The sequence below is a fragment of the Epinephelus moara genome, chromosome 8 (genome assembly GCF_006386435.1).
Source record: "Epinephelus moara isolate mb chromosome 8, YSFRI_EMoa_1.0, whole genome shotgun sequence".
NCBI classification, from domain to species: Eukaryota; Metazoa; Chordata; class Actinopteri; order Perciformes; family Serranidae; genus Epinephelus; species Epinephelus moara.
In genome coordinates this window covers 16,918,258-16,933,485 of record NC_065513.1, presented here as the reverse complement: position 1 = coordinate 16,933,485, position 15,228 = coordinate 16,918,258, and the positions used below count along the sequence as shown (strand labels likewise).

The 15,228-nt window shown below is 40.5% G+C and overlaps 1 protein-coding gene across 4 annotated transcripts in view; it reads right to left on the bottom strand.

Annotated features, from left to right (window-relative positions):
- Positions 1 to 277: 277 nt before the first annotated feature.
- Positions 278 to 15,228, bottom strand: part of trpm3 (transient receptor potential cation channel, subfamily M, member 3) — a 182,272-nt gene continuing 167,321 nt past the window's right edge. For 3 of the 4 annotated variants that reach the window (XM_050051550.1, XM_050051551.1, XM_050051552.1), the window contains 5 exons: positions 12,856 to 13,030; positions 10,432 to 10,582; positions 8,995 to 9,188; positions 8,635 to 8,767; positions 278 to 6,778 (listed from right to left, as the gene is read on the bottom strand). In XM_050051550.1, coding sequence (XP_049907507.1) covers positions 5,164 to 6,778; positions 8,635 to 8,767; positions 8,995 to 9,188; positions 10,432 to 10,582; positions 12,856 to 13,030 — 2,268 coding nt within the window. In that variant the 3' untranslated portion in view covers positions 278 to 5,163. Of the gene's footprint in view, positions 6,779 to 8,634; positions 8,768 to 8,994; positions 9,189 to 10,431; positions 10,583 to 12,221; positions 12,357 to 12,855; positions 13,031 to 15,228 lie in introns of all 4 variants that reach the window. The other variant, XM_050051553.1, reaches the window with a different exon arrangement.

Here is a 15,228-nt window from a genome sequence, read left to right as displayed (position 1 = left end):
AATGCATGCCAGACATGATCCTATTCACATTGAAGAATACAGATTTGTATTTGCATCCAAATACTCACTACTTTGATTTCATATTATAATCTCTCTCTATCTTTCTCTCCGTCGTCTTTACAGGTCGTCTCTGTACACTCTGAGTGGAAGAACTGCATGCATCTGAAGGACATTAAATAAAGTGTGACCAGTAGGGGGATAAGTCCCTTTCAGTTGTAGAAGCACATCAGCAATTATTGCAGGAAAAAAAAAAAAAAAAAAAATGCAGGAAAAAAAAAAAAAAAAAAAAAACGTGCGTGGAACTCTCTTTAGGTTACGAGTCACAGGTCGTTATAGGAAGGAAGCTGATTATCATCATATGCTCATGAGATACAGTATAGGAAAATATTTAAAAAATACTGTACACTGAGATTCTGTCAGGTTGTGTTGTATTGGCATGCCTCCCTGTTACTGGTGTCATCTATATGTCTGGGTTCACACGCAGCTAATGTACACGCACTTACACACGCCTCCTTACAGCCATGTCAACATACCACAAAACCATTTATAGAATCATGTACACACGAGTTAGAAGTGCCTTGGACACTTATATGTAATCTCATGTTCCTTACTGTAAGGATAAACAAATTTAAAAATAATATTTAGATTTTCTATCACAGTAGGTCAAACAGGAGGGTCTTAACTTTCAGTCCGACACAGTCAACTGTTTACATAGTAAGCCATGCATAACTGAGTTGGACTCTGCGAACTTTGCTTGGTTGACTCCTGTCAGCCGTGGCTGTGTAGACAGCAGGTCAGCAGAGTGCAACTCAGCTCCTTTTCATTTGGTTTGGTAAAGTTTGGTTTGGTTCAGCGTGTGAGGGACCAAAGCCCTCTCTGACAATACACAATTCTTGTTTGGATTGCGAAGAAGTTAAACTCCTGTGGGTCAAAAAAGTCAGTCGATCAAGTATGAAGACATTCATTCATTTTCTATTGCCATTTCTTAAGACAAAAGACACAAAAAGATGTCCCTACGATCCCCGAAGACTCTGGGTTAGACTCCTAAAGCACAGTGATTATATTGGAGGCCTTCTGCTGCAGACAAATCCAAACCTCTCTACTTCTATCTCTCTTTCCACCATAATAAACTTGCTACCTTGCATCACTGGGGTAACGTTGTCCCTGAGTATTGACTTGGGGTCAACCTTTCCTCTCTTAAACACACAGTAAACCACATATTTGTTGAGGAAATTGCAAATCCGATCCTTTGCATGTACCGTTGGGCCACAACATCACATTTTTCATCTGGGTATTTCAAGTGTGTTCCTGCCTGATCTTTCGAACTCATGTGATCCATACTGAGCATGTGTCCACAAAGTAATAGTGTTGTAATTACTGTTTTAAAGGGGATCTCCACCAATTTTAGTTTGCTATTCAGCCTCTGAACACAGTTGTATGTCTTGTGTAGCTCTGGATGGAGCTTTCTGAAGTCTAAAGCCCCTTTTTTAGACCAAGTTCGCACAATAATGAAGTCCCTTCATTACACCCTCTTTGCCTTTTCTACACAGAACCTAAGAACGGTGGCATCATGCCATCCCGTGTGTGATTTAAGTCGGTGTCCTGGAGGCAAAAGAGGCATGACTTGTGACAACATATAGCATGAACCTCTAGTGTGACATATAACATACATGTTAGCAGCGCTTTCTAAACAACAACATGGCTATTACAGTCATTTACCTTCCCCGTTACATAGAGACTGATCTTACTCTCTGCTCGGAGGGTAAGGAGCTCCCAGACCTCATTGACTTCCCAATTTGCAGAAAAAAATCATCATCTATTCTTCTTCTTTGAGACAGCTGCTAACTGCTGCTAGCTGCTTTTGAAATCTCCCGGCAGTAGGTCGCACACATAACCCACCTGTCCCGTCCATGGTCCCATCTTACTTGTTATCCCTTTTACACAGATGTCGATCCGGTGCTGTTCCTACTTACACTGCCAGTTTAAAGGCAAGACAACTGTGTCCCCCATTCTGCACTCATACCGTTTATAAAGAACAGCAAGGTGGAATAAAGATGCAACATTCCCACCTTGAACAGGCAGTGTAAAAGGGGCTTCTGAAAATAATCCTGATGATGTTATCAGGGTTATTTTCAGTCAGGCTTGAGACTTCAAATATTTCACAGACAACCTGTGTTATCAACTAGGGATACAGGGTTTGAAAGATGAGACGATTTAACAGTCAGGGAAAGTCTATAAAAAGATGCTATTGAGTTGCACCATGGGAATTGTAGGATCCATACTGGGGACTAAAATCTGTGTCTAAAAAGTCCCCCAACCTGTGCAGTATTAAATCACTGGAGAGCCCCTTTAAGTTTTAGGGTTTGGGTCAGAGCTAACAGGTGTATGAACAGTTTGGATCAGCAAACAGGACTGTGGAGTGTGACACAAAGAGATAAGCGAGATAAATCAGATCATACAAATTCATGCTATATCCTCACCTTTTTGTCTCAGTTTCATGTGCAAACAGATTTATTATTCTGAATGAGATCTCTCTGTGTTTCGGTGGATTTAAATGTCCATACAAGCAATGATACAGTCTACCAATAACAACATATCCCCCGCTCTGTACATCAGATGTGTTTAAAGAGAACAACAAAGGTCTATGAGTGTATGCAAAAGCCACATGTTGAAAATAATCACAGATATTTAGGCTCTATGATTAGGGGGAGAAAAACAAGAAATGAGAAATTTCACAGATTTCTGAATCACTTCAGTCCCCACATACTCCATCCATGCCCAAAAGGCACCCTAAGTTTGGTTTTCAGGCAACTGTGTATTGCCGTGTCAACTTTACATTAGAAAATTCTCAGAGGCTGCTTGATAAAACATACAATAAAAACTACTTTAAATACTTTAAATATGATTGAAATGTACAGTATATCAGACAATTCTATATTTAATAAATAATATAATACATCAGCATTTAGTGCATGTCGATGGTCATCTTTTTATTAAATTTAAAAGCTTAATTAGAAAATACTTAAAATTTGACAAAAATATCACTGAGAAGATATAAATATTGATTTCATAATTCAAACAGGCATTTACTGTAATCGTCGATAATGAGCAAGGAAATGTCAATAAATAGAATCAATCTCAAAATAAATGCAACATGATTAAACTAAATTGTAATAGTGAGGAAATATAAAAGAAAAATAAAAAAAAATCAGAAAGAATTCTATTAATTTTACCTAATCTTATCTTTACAAAGCCATCAGAGAAGGATATCTTCCTCCCCCCAGACTTTTCCCATTTGATTAAAAAAAGATATTTTTTTTAAAACACTGATCTGGCTTTCATCTTTTAATAATATTAAACCCCATGTTTCCTCCTCCATGTCACTTAAAATGCACGTCTTCCTTATATCTCAGCTAGAATGCATATACTTGACAGCTTATTTCAAGCTTCTTTTTTAAAAAATAAATTCATAAATTAGCTCTTTCTGTAGGAACTCTGTATATGTTTTATAATGGGCTTAGTCATCGGGTAATTGCTTTCTATTAAAGTCTCCTTTTGCAGTGTCTGGCTCTGAATGCAATTAACAAAATAAAGGAGAAAAGCAAATGAATGACAGTTATGGAGTCGATGAAGGACGGATCCATTAGGCGTAGGTGGATGTAAAACCATTGCAACATAATGCCACTGCCAAAACCTGAAGGAGGAGGGCTGGGCTACAAGAGAGTGTAAGGATTTTTGGTGTCAGGTGCAGGCAAAGAAGGTTCACATCAGGTTCACCCAGCAAGCATTGCTTTAGAAATAGGCTCATAGCGCCCTCTTGCCCCCATTTTTTGCAATTGCACTTGTTAAAGCTCTCAGGGATCAGGTCTGAACTGGAGTTTATTTTCTAGTGTTATGTAAGATTGACAGTGTGTGTGTGCGTGTGTGTGTAGACATGTAAATACGCATGTGAATGTCGACATGCACTTGATTAAACTCTTCTATCTCCATTTCCTGTTATAGTTTCATGCCTCGACTCCTGTTCCCCCGAACATCAGTTGTAAAACACTGGATGCTGTCACCTGCTAATCTCATGTCACATTCCTTCTCGCGTTTTTCCTGATAACATTTAGCTTTTCAGTCTTATCATGTGGCTAATTAAACCCAGTTGTTACTGCAGATACAGACTGCTGACATACGACAGCCATGACTGTAGACTTGTGATAGAGTAATGACCTTTTGACTGGTGTACATTAAAACACTGCTTTTTTTTTAACTGGACTTAAAGAAACAGCTGAGTAGATAAATTATGCTACAAAAAAACACAAGACAACGAAAGGCAAATTTGATATACTTCTGAAAAAAGAGATAAATATTGATTATTTGAAAGGTGTATTTGTGTATCTAGAGGTAAGTTGTTGCCATGTTACAGCAATCATTTCCAGTGCAACCAAGAGAGGACATAGCTCCCGATGGTTTCAAACACTTCACTGAATCCTTTATGAAGCAGCCATAAATAATAGCTTCTCTCTGTTTGCTAGTGCCTGGCTCTTACAGAGTGGAGTTAGGATTATATGAAGAGAGGATAATGCATTTAAAGCGAAAGTTTTGCGACAGTAATGACTCTACGCTAAGACAAAATGACAAAATGAGGTGGCTGTCTTTTCTTTCTTTTGCCTCTCTGTCTCTCAGACTTGACAGTTTCTACCATGTAATGCAGCTAGGAGTAACAGTACACTTTCTCTGACTTACGTGATTGATATGTGATGTAACACAGTGACAGATGTCTACTTGACGTAAAGGTGGTGGGTGGAAGACATACAGTACAAATACACCTTCCATTGCCATAACACCCCATTGAGAGTTACTTAGCTACAAGAGGAGGTAAAAACTACTCTAGATTCATAGCTCTTTGTTTTTGACTGGTGTACAGTAGGACGCCTACATCTCCCATCCTCCCCCCCCCCCCCAACACCTGATCCAGGGTAAAGTTGCCTCCCCAGTACTGTCTATAAATAAACTTTTACCATCTTTTCTAACCTAAAACGTAAGTGAAAAAACTGTAGATCTGGTTCAGATCATCATCTATGGGCAACTTCACCCTGCTTTCACCATTTGCCCTTGGCCCTTTCAGTTTTCCTCCCTGGTCCTATCAGTGTGTGAGTGTGCCGACCAGTGTTCTTGTCACGTGTAGTTTTGTCTATCAAAGCTGCGGAAAGCTGACGGAGTGGCCAGCTTCCTCATGGACAGGCTGTCAGTCTTGGCTGCTTCGGGCCGTGCTCCAGACTTGCTCCTGAGGAAGGGGTTTCTGGTTCCTGCCAGACCCCGGCCCCCCGGCCCAGGCCCCCTGTCTGCCCCCAGACCCGGTCCCCTCTCCATCCTCTCACTCACCGACAGGCTCTTCCGGTGCGGAGGGGCCAGCGTGAGGGAAGGATGGGAGTCGTCTGAGGAGCAGCTGTTTGCTCGCTCCAGCCTGGAGAAGGGGGAGCAGAGAGGGGCTCCACTGGGCCCACCAAGGCCCCCTAGACGAGGCGTATCAGGGGCCGGAATCAGGTCCTCAGGGTCCTCAGGATCAGACTCTGTGTGGCTAAGCTCTGCTTCTCTCTCTGGGTGAGAGGAAGCAATGTCTGGCGGCTTATCAAAGGGGAAAGAGGTGGATCCTCCGGGGGAGTTTGAGCGTTCTGCAGGAGTGTATGGGGCTGAGACACAGCGTGTGTCGATGCAGTCAGTGATGCTGGTGTACTCTGCAGCTTTTACCTGGACTCCTGCGCCTATTCCACTGTAACAGCCTCTTGGTGTGAACATGAGGCTGTGTGACTTGACCAGAGGGGGCTCATCCAGGAATGATGTGCCTGCTGTAGAGAGGTAGCGGCTGCTCTTAGAGCGCTCCAGCAGCCCTGCTGAGGGAGGTGGGGATGGTTCCATGTCCCAAGGAGGTAAAGTGGTGTCTGGTAAAAGGTGGGCTGAGCACAACGACAAGTCAGCAGCTGCACTGTCATCAAACATGGCTCCAGCTGTTCCGCTGCTGCCTGCTCCACCCTCCGAGTGCCTGTCGCCCATACCACTGGTGGCAGCACTGCTGAAGTCCCGGCCTCCCGGCAGCACCGTCTCCATTGTATCCGACTGCACCGAGCAGTCCCTCTGGAGTGGTGGGACCACTCGGAGAGGATCCAGAAAGACCTCCGCAGGCCCCACCTCCTCAGAAGTTGAGACATAGATATCAATGCATGATGATGGACGGTGCTGCTGGGAGACCGACAGCGTCGCCAGAGGGAGGGGCTTAGACTCCTTGGGGGCGGCACCTGAGGACACTGATTGTGAGCTGTTGGCTCGATGGAGACTGAGGGAGCGTTCTTTGAAGAAGCTCTCAGCTCGTTCAGCTCCACTTGCACGTTCACCACCACGACCGTGATAAAATGAGTGGCTCCTTGTCCGTGCGGCCATGCTAGTAGGGGAAGGAGGGGACATGGAGCCCTCAGCTGTTCCCTCCAGTGCCTCCTGCAGGCGGTAGGCATTCCCCTCTGTGCTGTTAAAGCTGCTTTGTCGCAGGATGTATGCTGCTTCTGGGCACTCACCCTGGCGGAGTATGTATGCAGAGTCTGTGCAGTCAGATGAAGTCCGCGAACGTACTTTGTTGACCTCCCCACGCTCAACACCTGTCACGCGCTCCAGTGCTACGGCAATTCTTCCAATCAGCTCCTCCATTTGAGCCAGACGGATGTCTACGGTCTGCAGCGAGGCCTTCATGAAGTGTTCCCTTTCATTGACTTCCTCGAGACGCATTGCCATATTCTCCACCCTGGTAAAGTAGAGAAGAAGAGAAAGAAGACACGGTAAAAAAACAGCTGAAATTACAACATCTTCATGCATAAGCATGTTTGACCCTCCTACCTCTAAAGACGTGCAGAACATTATACTAGGGATGAAAGACTCCTCAGCAGGGCATGATGAAATACAATCTAGCCTTGTAAAGAAAGTAGTTTTGTCTATCGTTGGGCTTCTCACGCATGTCTTAACTTAATCGCTCAGAACAGGTGTTGTACAAAGTGACCTTAAAGTAGCTAAAGTCATACCCCTATTCAAATCAGGTGAATCCAGCTGATATAATAATCATCGTCCTATATCTGATTTACCATGTTTTTCTAAAGTTCTTGAAAAACTAGTATATTCCAGAATGAAAAAGCTTATGGATGAGAGCAACATACTGTATAGCCATCAATATGGTTCTAGGAAATGTCTCTTTTGCAGCTTGTCAACGAAAACACCACAGCCTTAGACAACAAGATAATTACTCTTGGCATATTCTTAGACTTGTCAAATGCTTTTGACACTGTTGATCACAACATCCTTAATGCAAAATTAGAGAAATATGGCTTTAATGCTGTTGCTTAAAAATGTGGTCGATTATTTAACGGACAGGGAGCAGTATGTCTCTATTAATAGGTATGATTCAAATAGAGCTAAGCTTCTTTGTGGAGTGCCTCAAGGCTCCATTCTTGGACCTCTTTTGTTCTTGATTTACATAAATGACCTACCTAGGGTCTGCAAAAATATACCGCCTGTTTTATTTGCTGATGATACTAGTCTGGTATCTTCACGTGAAAATTTTAGCACACTCATTCAAGAAGCAAATTTAAATGGTTTCAGATGAACAAAATCTCTCTCAAAGACATTTTCATAGACGACATCAAAATAATACCTTACATTAAATTTCTAGGGGTCATAGTACACAAAAACCTAACTTGGTAACACAATATTGAACTTGTCTGTAAAAAGACTATGAGGTCAATTGGTATCTTAATTAGAGTTTGTTCACTGGTCGATCATCTCTGTATTTTAATTTTTTACTATAGCTTCATTTACCCTTGTATTATGTATTGTAATACAGCTTGGGCTACCACATGTTCCACTTATCTCAATACGATTATTCTACTTCAAAATAATTTTTTGAGAGTGACTAGCTCTGCTTAAAAAATGTGAATCATTTGCTTCTCTCTTTAGAAAATACCAATATTTATCAACTTTTAATGTTAACATATACATATATACATATACATTGTATTCATCTATTAATATGTACATCTCACTCATGACTTGCCTAGTGTTTTTCAGAAGTCTTCCACAGACATTCACTCATATTCCACAAGACAATCTGAGGACCTTTATCTTCCATATTGTCCTTCCAGACTTCTCTTTATCAATATACATTGAAATACAGAGGACCATCTCTTTGGAACATCCTTCTTCCATCTTTACAATCATCATCTACATTATCGTTTTTCAAAAACCCCTGAAAAGGACTCTAATTTGCAAATACTTTTAACAATTTCTCTTTTTTCTTTCAGTGTATGATTGTTGTTATCTTCATGTCTTGATGTCATGAGGTATCTTCATAAGCCATTTTTGGCTTGTAACCTCTCCTGTACAATGTTTTAACTTTTAATTTCTTTTTCCTCTATTTTCTATACATGTATGTGCAACTAAACTAAACTTAACTAAACCAGAGATACTGGATAAAGCTCTGACTAAACTTTATCTAATCTTGATCTGTGTCTCTGTTCTGTTCTGCTGTGTGTATTTTGCAGCATGTGCTTGATTTGCTTGATTTGAAATGTGCACTATGACACAAAAGTTTTCTGCATTGCTATTTCCAACCTTTCAGAAGTGACTCTGATCCTTTCATCGTTAGAAGAGTGGAATCGGTCATCTTTCTCCCTGAAGTACTCCTCTATGCATTGCTCCTCAAAGTCATGGACTTTCTTCAGCTCATCCTCTGTGATGAAAAGTTCTGTGGATGAAAGAGTTTAAGGAAGTGATAATGCTACATTGCCATATTTAACAGTTTGAGTCATAGTATAATTATAGCAAAAGTTCAAATCCAGAATATATATAGCACTGTTAAAAAACAGAATATTGAAAATAACTACAGTGATGCGAATAAATTACAACTCTAAAAATAATTCTGTCTACACCATCCAAGTTTATCAGGGTTGTTAATGTCTATCTGCCACTCACTTAGTCCATAGTCCCTCTCGTCGTCATCGTGCTTGCGCCAGCGACAACACAAGTGCTTGAGGACCATAGTTATGTGACTGAAGATGATGAGGGGTGGAGGAAGGACTGGGCGCTCATGGAAGGTCATAATGAGCTGGTAGCGCTGGAACTTCCAAACCTGGTTGGAGATGGACTTCACCTCGAAGAATGTGTTACTATGGTGACGGACAATGACAGGACAGAAATGCCACACCAACCAAGAAATATTACATCCGGTGAATCAAGTCATCAGTGGCACAACAAAGATCAGAACCACTTCCGAAAGTAGAAAGACTGTTTGATGCTCTGAGTGTATGGAGATAGAAATAAATACAACAGCCAGCACATTAACTTGTTGCCTTAGTATGTAATGAGATTAAAACTCAACTTTTTCCCATTGGGCACTTTTTGGTAATTACCCTGACAAATATGGAGAGGAGGATGATCATTCTTGCTACACAGATTATTCAGAGGCACAATAACAGATCATTTGCATGATCATGTCTCTGTGGATGAAGCGCCATCCCGTTCTGTTAATACTATTTGCTACCAGCCTCTTATGAGTGTGGCTTAATATTAGCCCGAACACAAACTACTGTCATTTCTCTTTTCCTCTCACATAAACACACACATCTCAAATAAAGTCTAAAAGACACTTATGTCTACTTTGTTTAAAAGAGGCTTTAATTAGTGTAGCATAGTGCTCTACACTAATATATATATATGTTAAAATACTGCCTCTTGGGAAAGTGTTTCCACGGAACAAGCTCAAGTTTGGCATAATGTGCACTTGTTTGTTGCATGTTAGAAATACAAATTGGAGAGCAGACAAGGGATGGGATGATATATGATTTTATATGATTCCATTATCTGGATAAATGTGAATATCGTGTCCAGCAACACCTTAAGAGCCTGGCAACCATCTGTAAAAGAGATTCTGCAAAAACCGGCTGCACATAAACCAACCTCAAAATACAAAAGATTCTAATCAATCACTGGCACATTTCATATAAATATATGATGCCAACTCAAATAAATGATATTCATTTAAAAAGTTGTGTCTTATCTGTGATGCAAGTGTGCGTTTCTTAAGAAAATGTAAGGTAAGGTGACTCCAGCACATTTTAGTTTCAAGTATATTTTGATGATTATTGGGATAATATCATGAATCATATTTATTTTGGCCAGGATCATTGTGACATGAAATTTTCTTATAGTCCCATGCCTAACCATGACTTAGTGATATGTTTTTTGTGAGAGTGTTGAAGGACAGAGAGAAATCATTCCTATCATCATGCTGCCAAACTGAGTGTGTATCAGGTCCTGAGGTGTCTGTGAAGCAGTGTGGTGTCAATTTTTTTTTTTTTTTTTTTTTTTTTTACAGTTGGAAGAATTAAACTTATTAGAGAGTTCACGTACTTGAACACAGCTATGAGTAGGTTGACCAGCAGTATGTTGGCCACCAGCAGATAGCAGGCCATGATGGCTGGGACAATCCAGGCACCAGTCTTACAGGGAGGCAGGGCCACCACCACCCCATCATCTGTAGTGATGTTCTGCCCACAGGGGGCTGCACGCCGCCACGAAACAAATACACACACATACGAGTTAATACAAGGTAAACTATGTATGTAGCTAGAGACTTAAATCCAACATAATAATATAGTATTCAAGTAGAAATTTGTAGATGCACAACAAACTAGAAAGACATGCAGACGCATGACATAAACAGAAGCCGAGTAGATAGAAAAAAATAAAATGATAATAAAACCAAAGCAAAGTAAAGAAAACATAAAACACTCAAGCACATACAGTACACTGAGTTACAACAACGTCAACAAACAAAGAGACAAGCAGACCTGAAAATACCAAATAAAATGCATAACTACATATTTTGCAAACAAACAAGAAGCATAATTTGTCTTTATGCTTCTTAAAGAAGGGGCTGGAAAGAGTGGACACTATAATGGTAAGGGCTCATGTTCAGAAATGTGCATCTGAAAACAAAATAAAATACATTCATCATGTCTCATCACAATTTGTGCTCCCAATATATTTAAACATGCAGCGGATGTTTAAAATATATTGTCACATATGTGTGCCATAGCTTCAGTCAGCAATGGCCGATTGCTGTGAATCATTTGGAATGTATTTCGGATACATAGTGTGTTTTTTCCATCTGTGATGGTTCAGTTGCTGTGGCTTATCTGGGGAACATTCAGCATTTGTTCTTGGTTTGTTTGCCTTTGAGATTCATTCTAGTCATGCTCATCATTGCTTGATGTTCAATTGTTTCACACAATGCAGCCCAAAGACAGAGAACTGAAGTAATTTTTCTATTTTTCAAATTTTCACCTTCAAAAAATTTGGATTTAAAAACTCTGACAACTGAACCACGTGAAAAAACAGATTACAGATGATGAAAGGTGGCTGATAAATATATTCTGGTGTGGATGTGTGTATGCATGTGTTTTATTCCTGCATGGTGTGGTTTTCATATGTAAACTTCAATGCTTTCTGATATTAAATGTTGGCTTTATTGTTAGAAATATTTTGGCAATGTTGCATTTGCTCCAGTGAGAAGTGGAGCCGGCGTAAAAAAAGGGGAGGGTGATATGGTTTATGTGACAGACGGTGTTGACATGGCAGGGTCACTTCTTCAAATGAAACTAATCGAAGGTCAAGGAACAAAACGAGTGGAAGAAACATCAAGGGAATATCAAACTTTTAAGCTTTGATAGTTCCTCTTGATGTGACAACTGACCAAAAACAAAGAGCATGAAAATACTACAGCACATTTGAAAAGTGCTACTGCCACGTAACAGTGCCATTTGCCAGCCAGTGCCAAAATTAGTCAGGGTAAAGTTGCTTACAAAATATAGCCTTAGGTCAAGCTACTACTTAGTCAATCAAACATTTGGAGAGGACAGGCAGCCTCATTCAATCAGACTGCCACACATTTTAAATGATCTTAAACAAGCTTGTGGTGTTTAAATATAGTGCGGTGTTGGATACAGTAGCTGACCCAAGATGCCAAACACATGAGGGCAACTTTAACCTTAGAGCGTGTGGAGCCGCATGCACACTTTTGTCTCAAGTGGCCTCGAGTGGTAGGAGTGGGCATGACATGGTGGTAATGTGAGGATGATGAAGGAGAGGTGGGATAGGTAGATGTGATAAAATTGAGGTCTATATATCTATTGATTTACTGTTGTTTTGACTGCACTGGGCAATGTGGGATGTACCACCACCACTACTACGCCAGGTTCCGTGAGTTCGAATGTAATTTTCGACCAGCCAGAGTTTTTCATTCAGCCTGTGCTGTAACTTCCTACTATGCAAATCTGAAACAAAGAATGAAAACATTATTTCAGATCTCTTCTCTTTGGGCCACGCCTCACACTCTGTGCACACCCTCATATACACAACCACACAGAAAGACAACAGAGCAGCACACAAACGCACTCTCACTCTCAAGACATTTTCTCACAGACACTTTATTGAGTCACTTTGTCTACATAATATAAAATAATGTGGAGACAAAAAAAGATCAGGACAAACTGACAGTAAAAATTAATGTCCTCGTGTAAGAAGTAACTTGACAAAAAGACGTGGGATACAATTTTTTAACTATCATAAATATGATGCAACATGTCTTGTAGTGTTTTATGTGTTATAAAAAGATATCTTCCATTGACCTGTGGAGGAATGACTGAAAATTTAAAGGTGCGGATTTGGTCACATTGTTTCCATCTCTCCTCAGAGTCAGGAACTATTCTTCTCGAAATTATCAAAAATTACGTTTTTTATTCAAAAGCTCTGACACTCTGGCCCTGAACTTACGGTCAATCTGGTCGGCAAACACCTCTCCGTAGATCATCCAGTAAGGCATGAAGAAGATGTTCCTAGCTAGCATCCAGGACGGGTCTTCATTAGGGTTGAGGATGGCCTGACGTGCCACCCCAAAACTCATCAGCACCACCAACATGATGATCACAAAATACATCATGTCGATCATCTGAGAGAGGGAGGGGGGTAGAGAAGGGCCGTCAAAGAGAGAAGGGAGGGGGTGAGTGGTTTAAGAAGAGGGGAAAAAAATGGGTAGCAGTTGGTAAGGATGTTTACAGAAGGAAGGATGATTAAAAAAGAAGGCATGAATAAGAGAGGAAAGCAATAATGAGGCAAAACAAGAGAGCAGCGAGGGAATGTGTTGGTCTGTTGCAGTTGGAGAGGCAGTTTGATGAATGATGATCTGCATTAGCATTTTTTGATTACTATCCCTCTCAGGGTCAAATTCACTAAAGGATTGTGGCTGCTAAAGCTACATGAATAAGACAAAGAGAAACTGTGTAATTCTCAAAGCACCCACAAAGGGTGAAATGCACCCTTAACTGTGCTGCCAAGCAAATAACGTCTCTGTGCTCCTGTGTTGTTTGCACATATTTAAATTTGGTAACATGCATAAATTTGGTGCAAAATTTGCCCCTTTTTATGCAAATAAGCCTCAAACCAAGATAGTCGAATTCACAAAGATCAGTGTTAACAGCCACACAGTTATAGTGAAATCATCAGCGTCTTCAGAGAGCTGAGCTATGCAAACTTTTATACTTACTGCGAAAATCATCCAATCAATCATATTTCCACATGTATTTTGTATCTACTCTGTGTTAAATGTGTTTTTTTTGCCATACATTTGGCCATTGCCTCTGTTCCTTTCACTTTCCTGTTCTCTCTGTACCCTGGCTTTTCCATCAGGAGCTCCTGACGTTTTGTGAGACATTCTGACATAGCTAGTCAGGCTGCAGTCCACCTTACATGTTAACATCATTAGCACTTGTGAGTTTTGCACACAGTGCACCTGACCCATGTCAGATGGACCGCACCATTTCACAGTACCTGCTGGGGGTGGCAGCATGTATTTTAATGATAAAAATACATTATCACGTAAATACATATAACTTGTATTGTCATTAATATAAGTCAATAAGTAAATTGTTGTACTTGATCCAATTTAAGGGTCAACCATAGACTTTTCATGGCCATGGTCATCTGTACCCTTTGACACCCCCCTTGGGGTTGCTTGGCATAAAGGCAACATTAATACTTTGCCACATAGATAATTGCACAGTGCACTAAGCTGCAAAACTTTATGGCTGTATTTGCACTATAATATAATTTGTGCAACGTCTTCTGTGAATCAGACCTTGAGACGGGGCAGATAGTGTTTGCAAGCGATGTGCAATTCATGATGCTGTCGGAGGCTGCGCTCCATTCTTTGTGAATTTGTCTGTCAGATTCTTGGTTGGAATGAAACCTAAACTCAATATTTGAAATGCACTTAATTTATGTTAATCCCATATTGATATTAAGGACGTTACCAGGCTGAAGTGGGGGAATAAGTCTCATTTATATTCCACTGGCCTCTGTTACACTAGCCTCTGTATAATTTTCGAGTAAGGGTGTCATGCTTTGTGTTTCTAGAAAGCTGAAACACATCTAAGAAATAGTCACATTTTAAGGCCAAATATGAGCCACAGTTGTTGTTAAAAAAAAAAAACATTATAATGTTTCAGTTTTCTTTTTTAATAAAGACTTTGTCAAACTACATTGTGTAACGGATGCCAGTGAAACAGATGATGGCTTGAAGGTATGGTGGTACTTTAGTTTTCTGCTGTTATTTACACTGCAGTATTGTTTTTTCATCACTCTGAACTACTCCCACTTCAAATCCGCTTATGGTGCTGCAACATCACATGTGCCGATTATCTGACTAAGTCATTGAATCCAAATCTCTCTCCCCCTCTCTCTTTCTCTCTCTAACTAATTGCTGATTTTCATATCAGAGAGCATTTGTGTCCAGTGGTACACAGCTCATGTCAAAGAACAGTTGAACATCAGACGGATACAAATTCGAGCCTTTGATCCCTTCTCTAGTTTTGTCTTCATGTATGTATCCGAGGCTCTGATCTTGTGCTCTGTGAGATCAAACAATTTGGTTTAGAGCCACAGAAGCTCTGTTAGGACCAAGCCTGCACACAACATACAAATTAAATCTTTGTAATTATGGCAAATTATGGCAGTCAGTGAAATCTCATAATCAGTATGGATCATGCTGTGTGGAAGTCAGAAGGTAGAAAAAGTCAGACATAAATGAGGAATACATAATGAGGAGAGGAAATGTGAGATGCTGTAGATAGAAAGGACACACACACACAC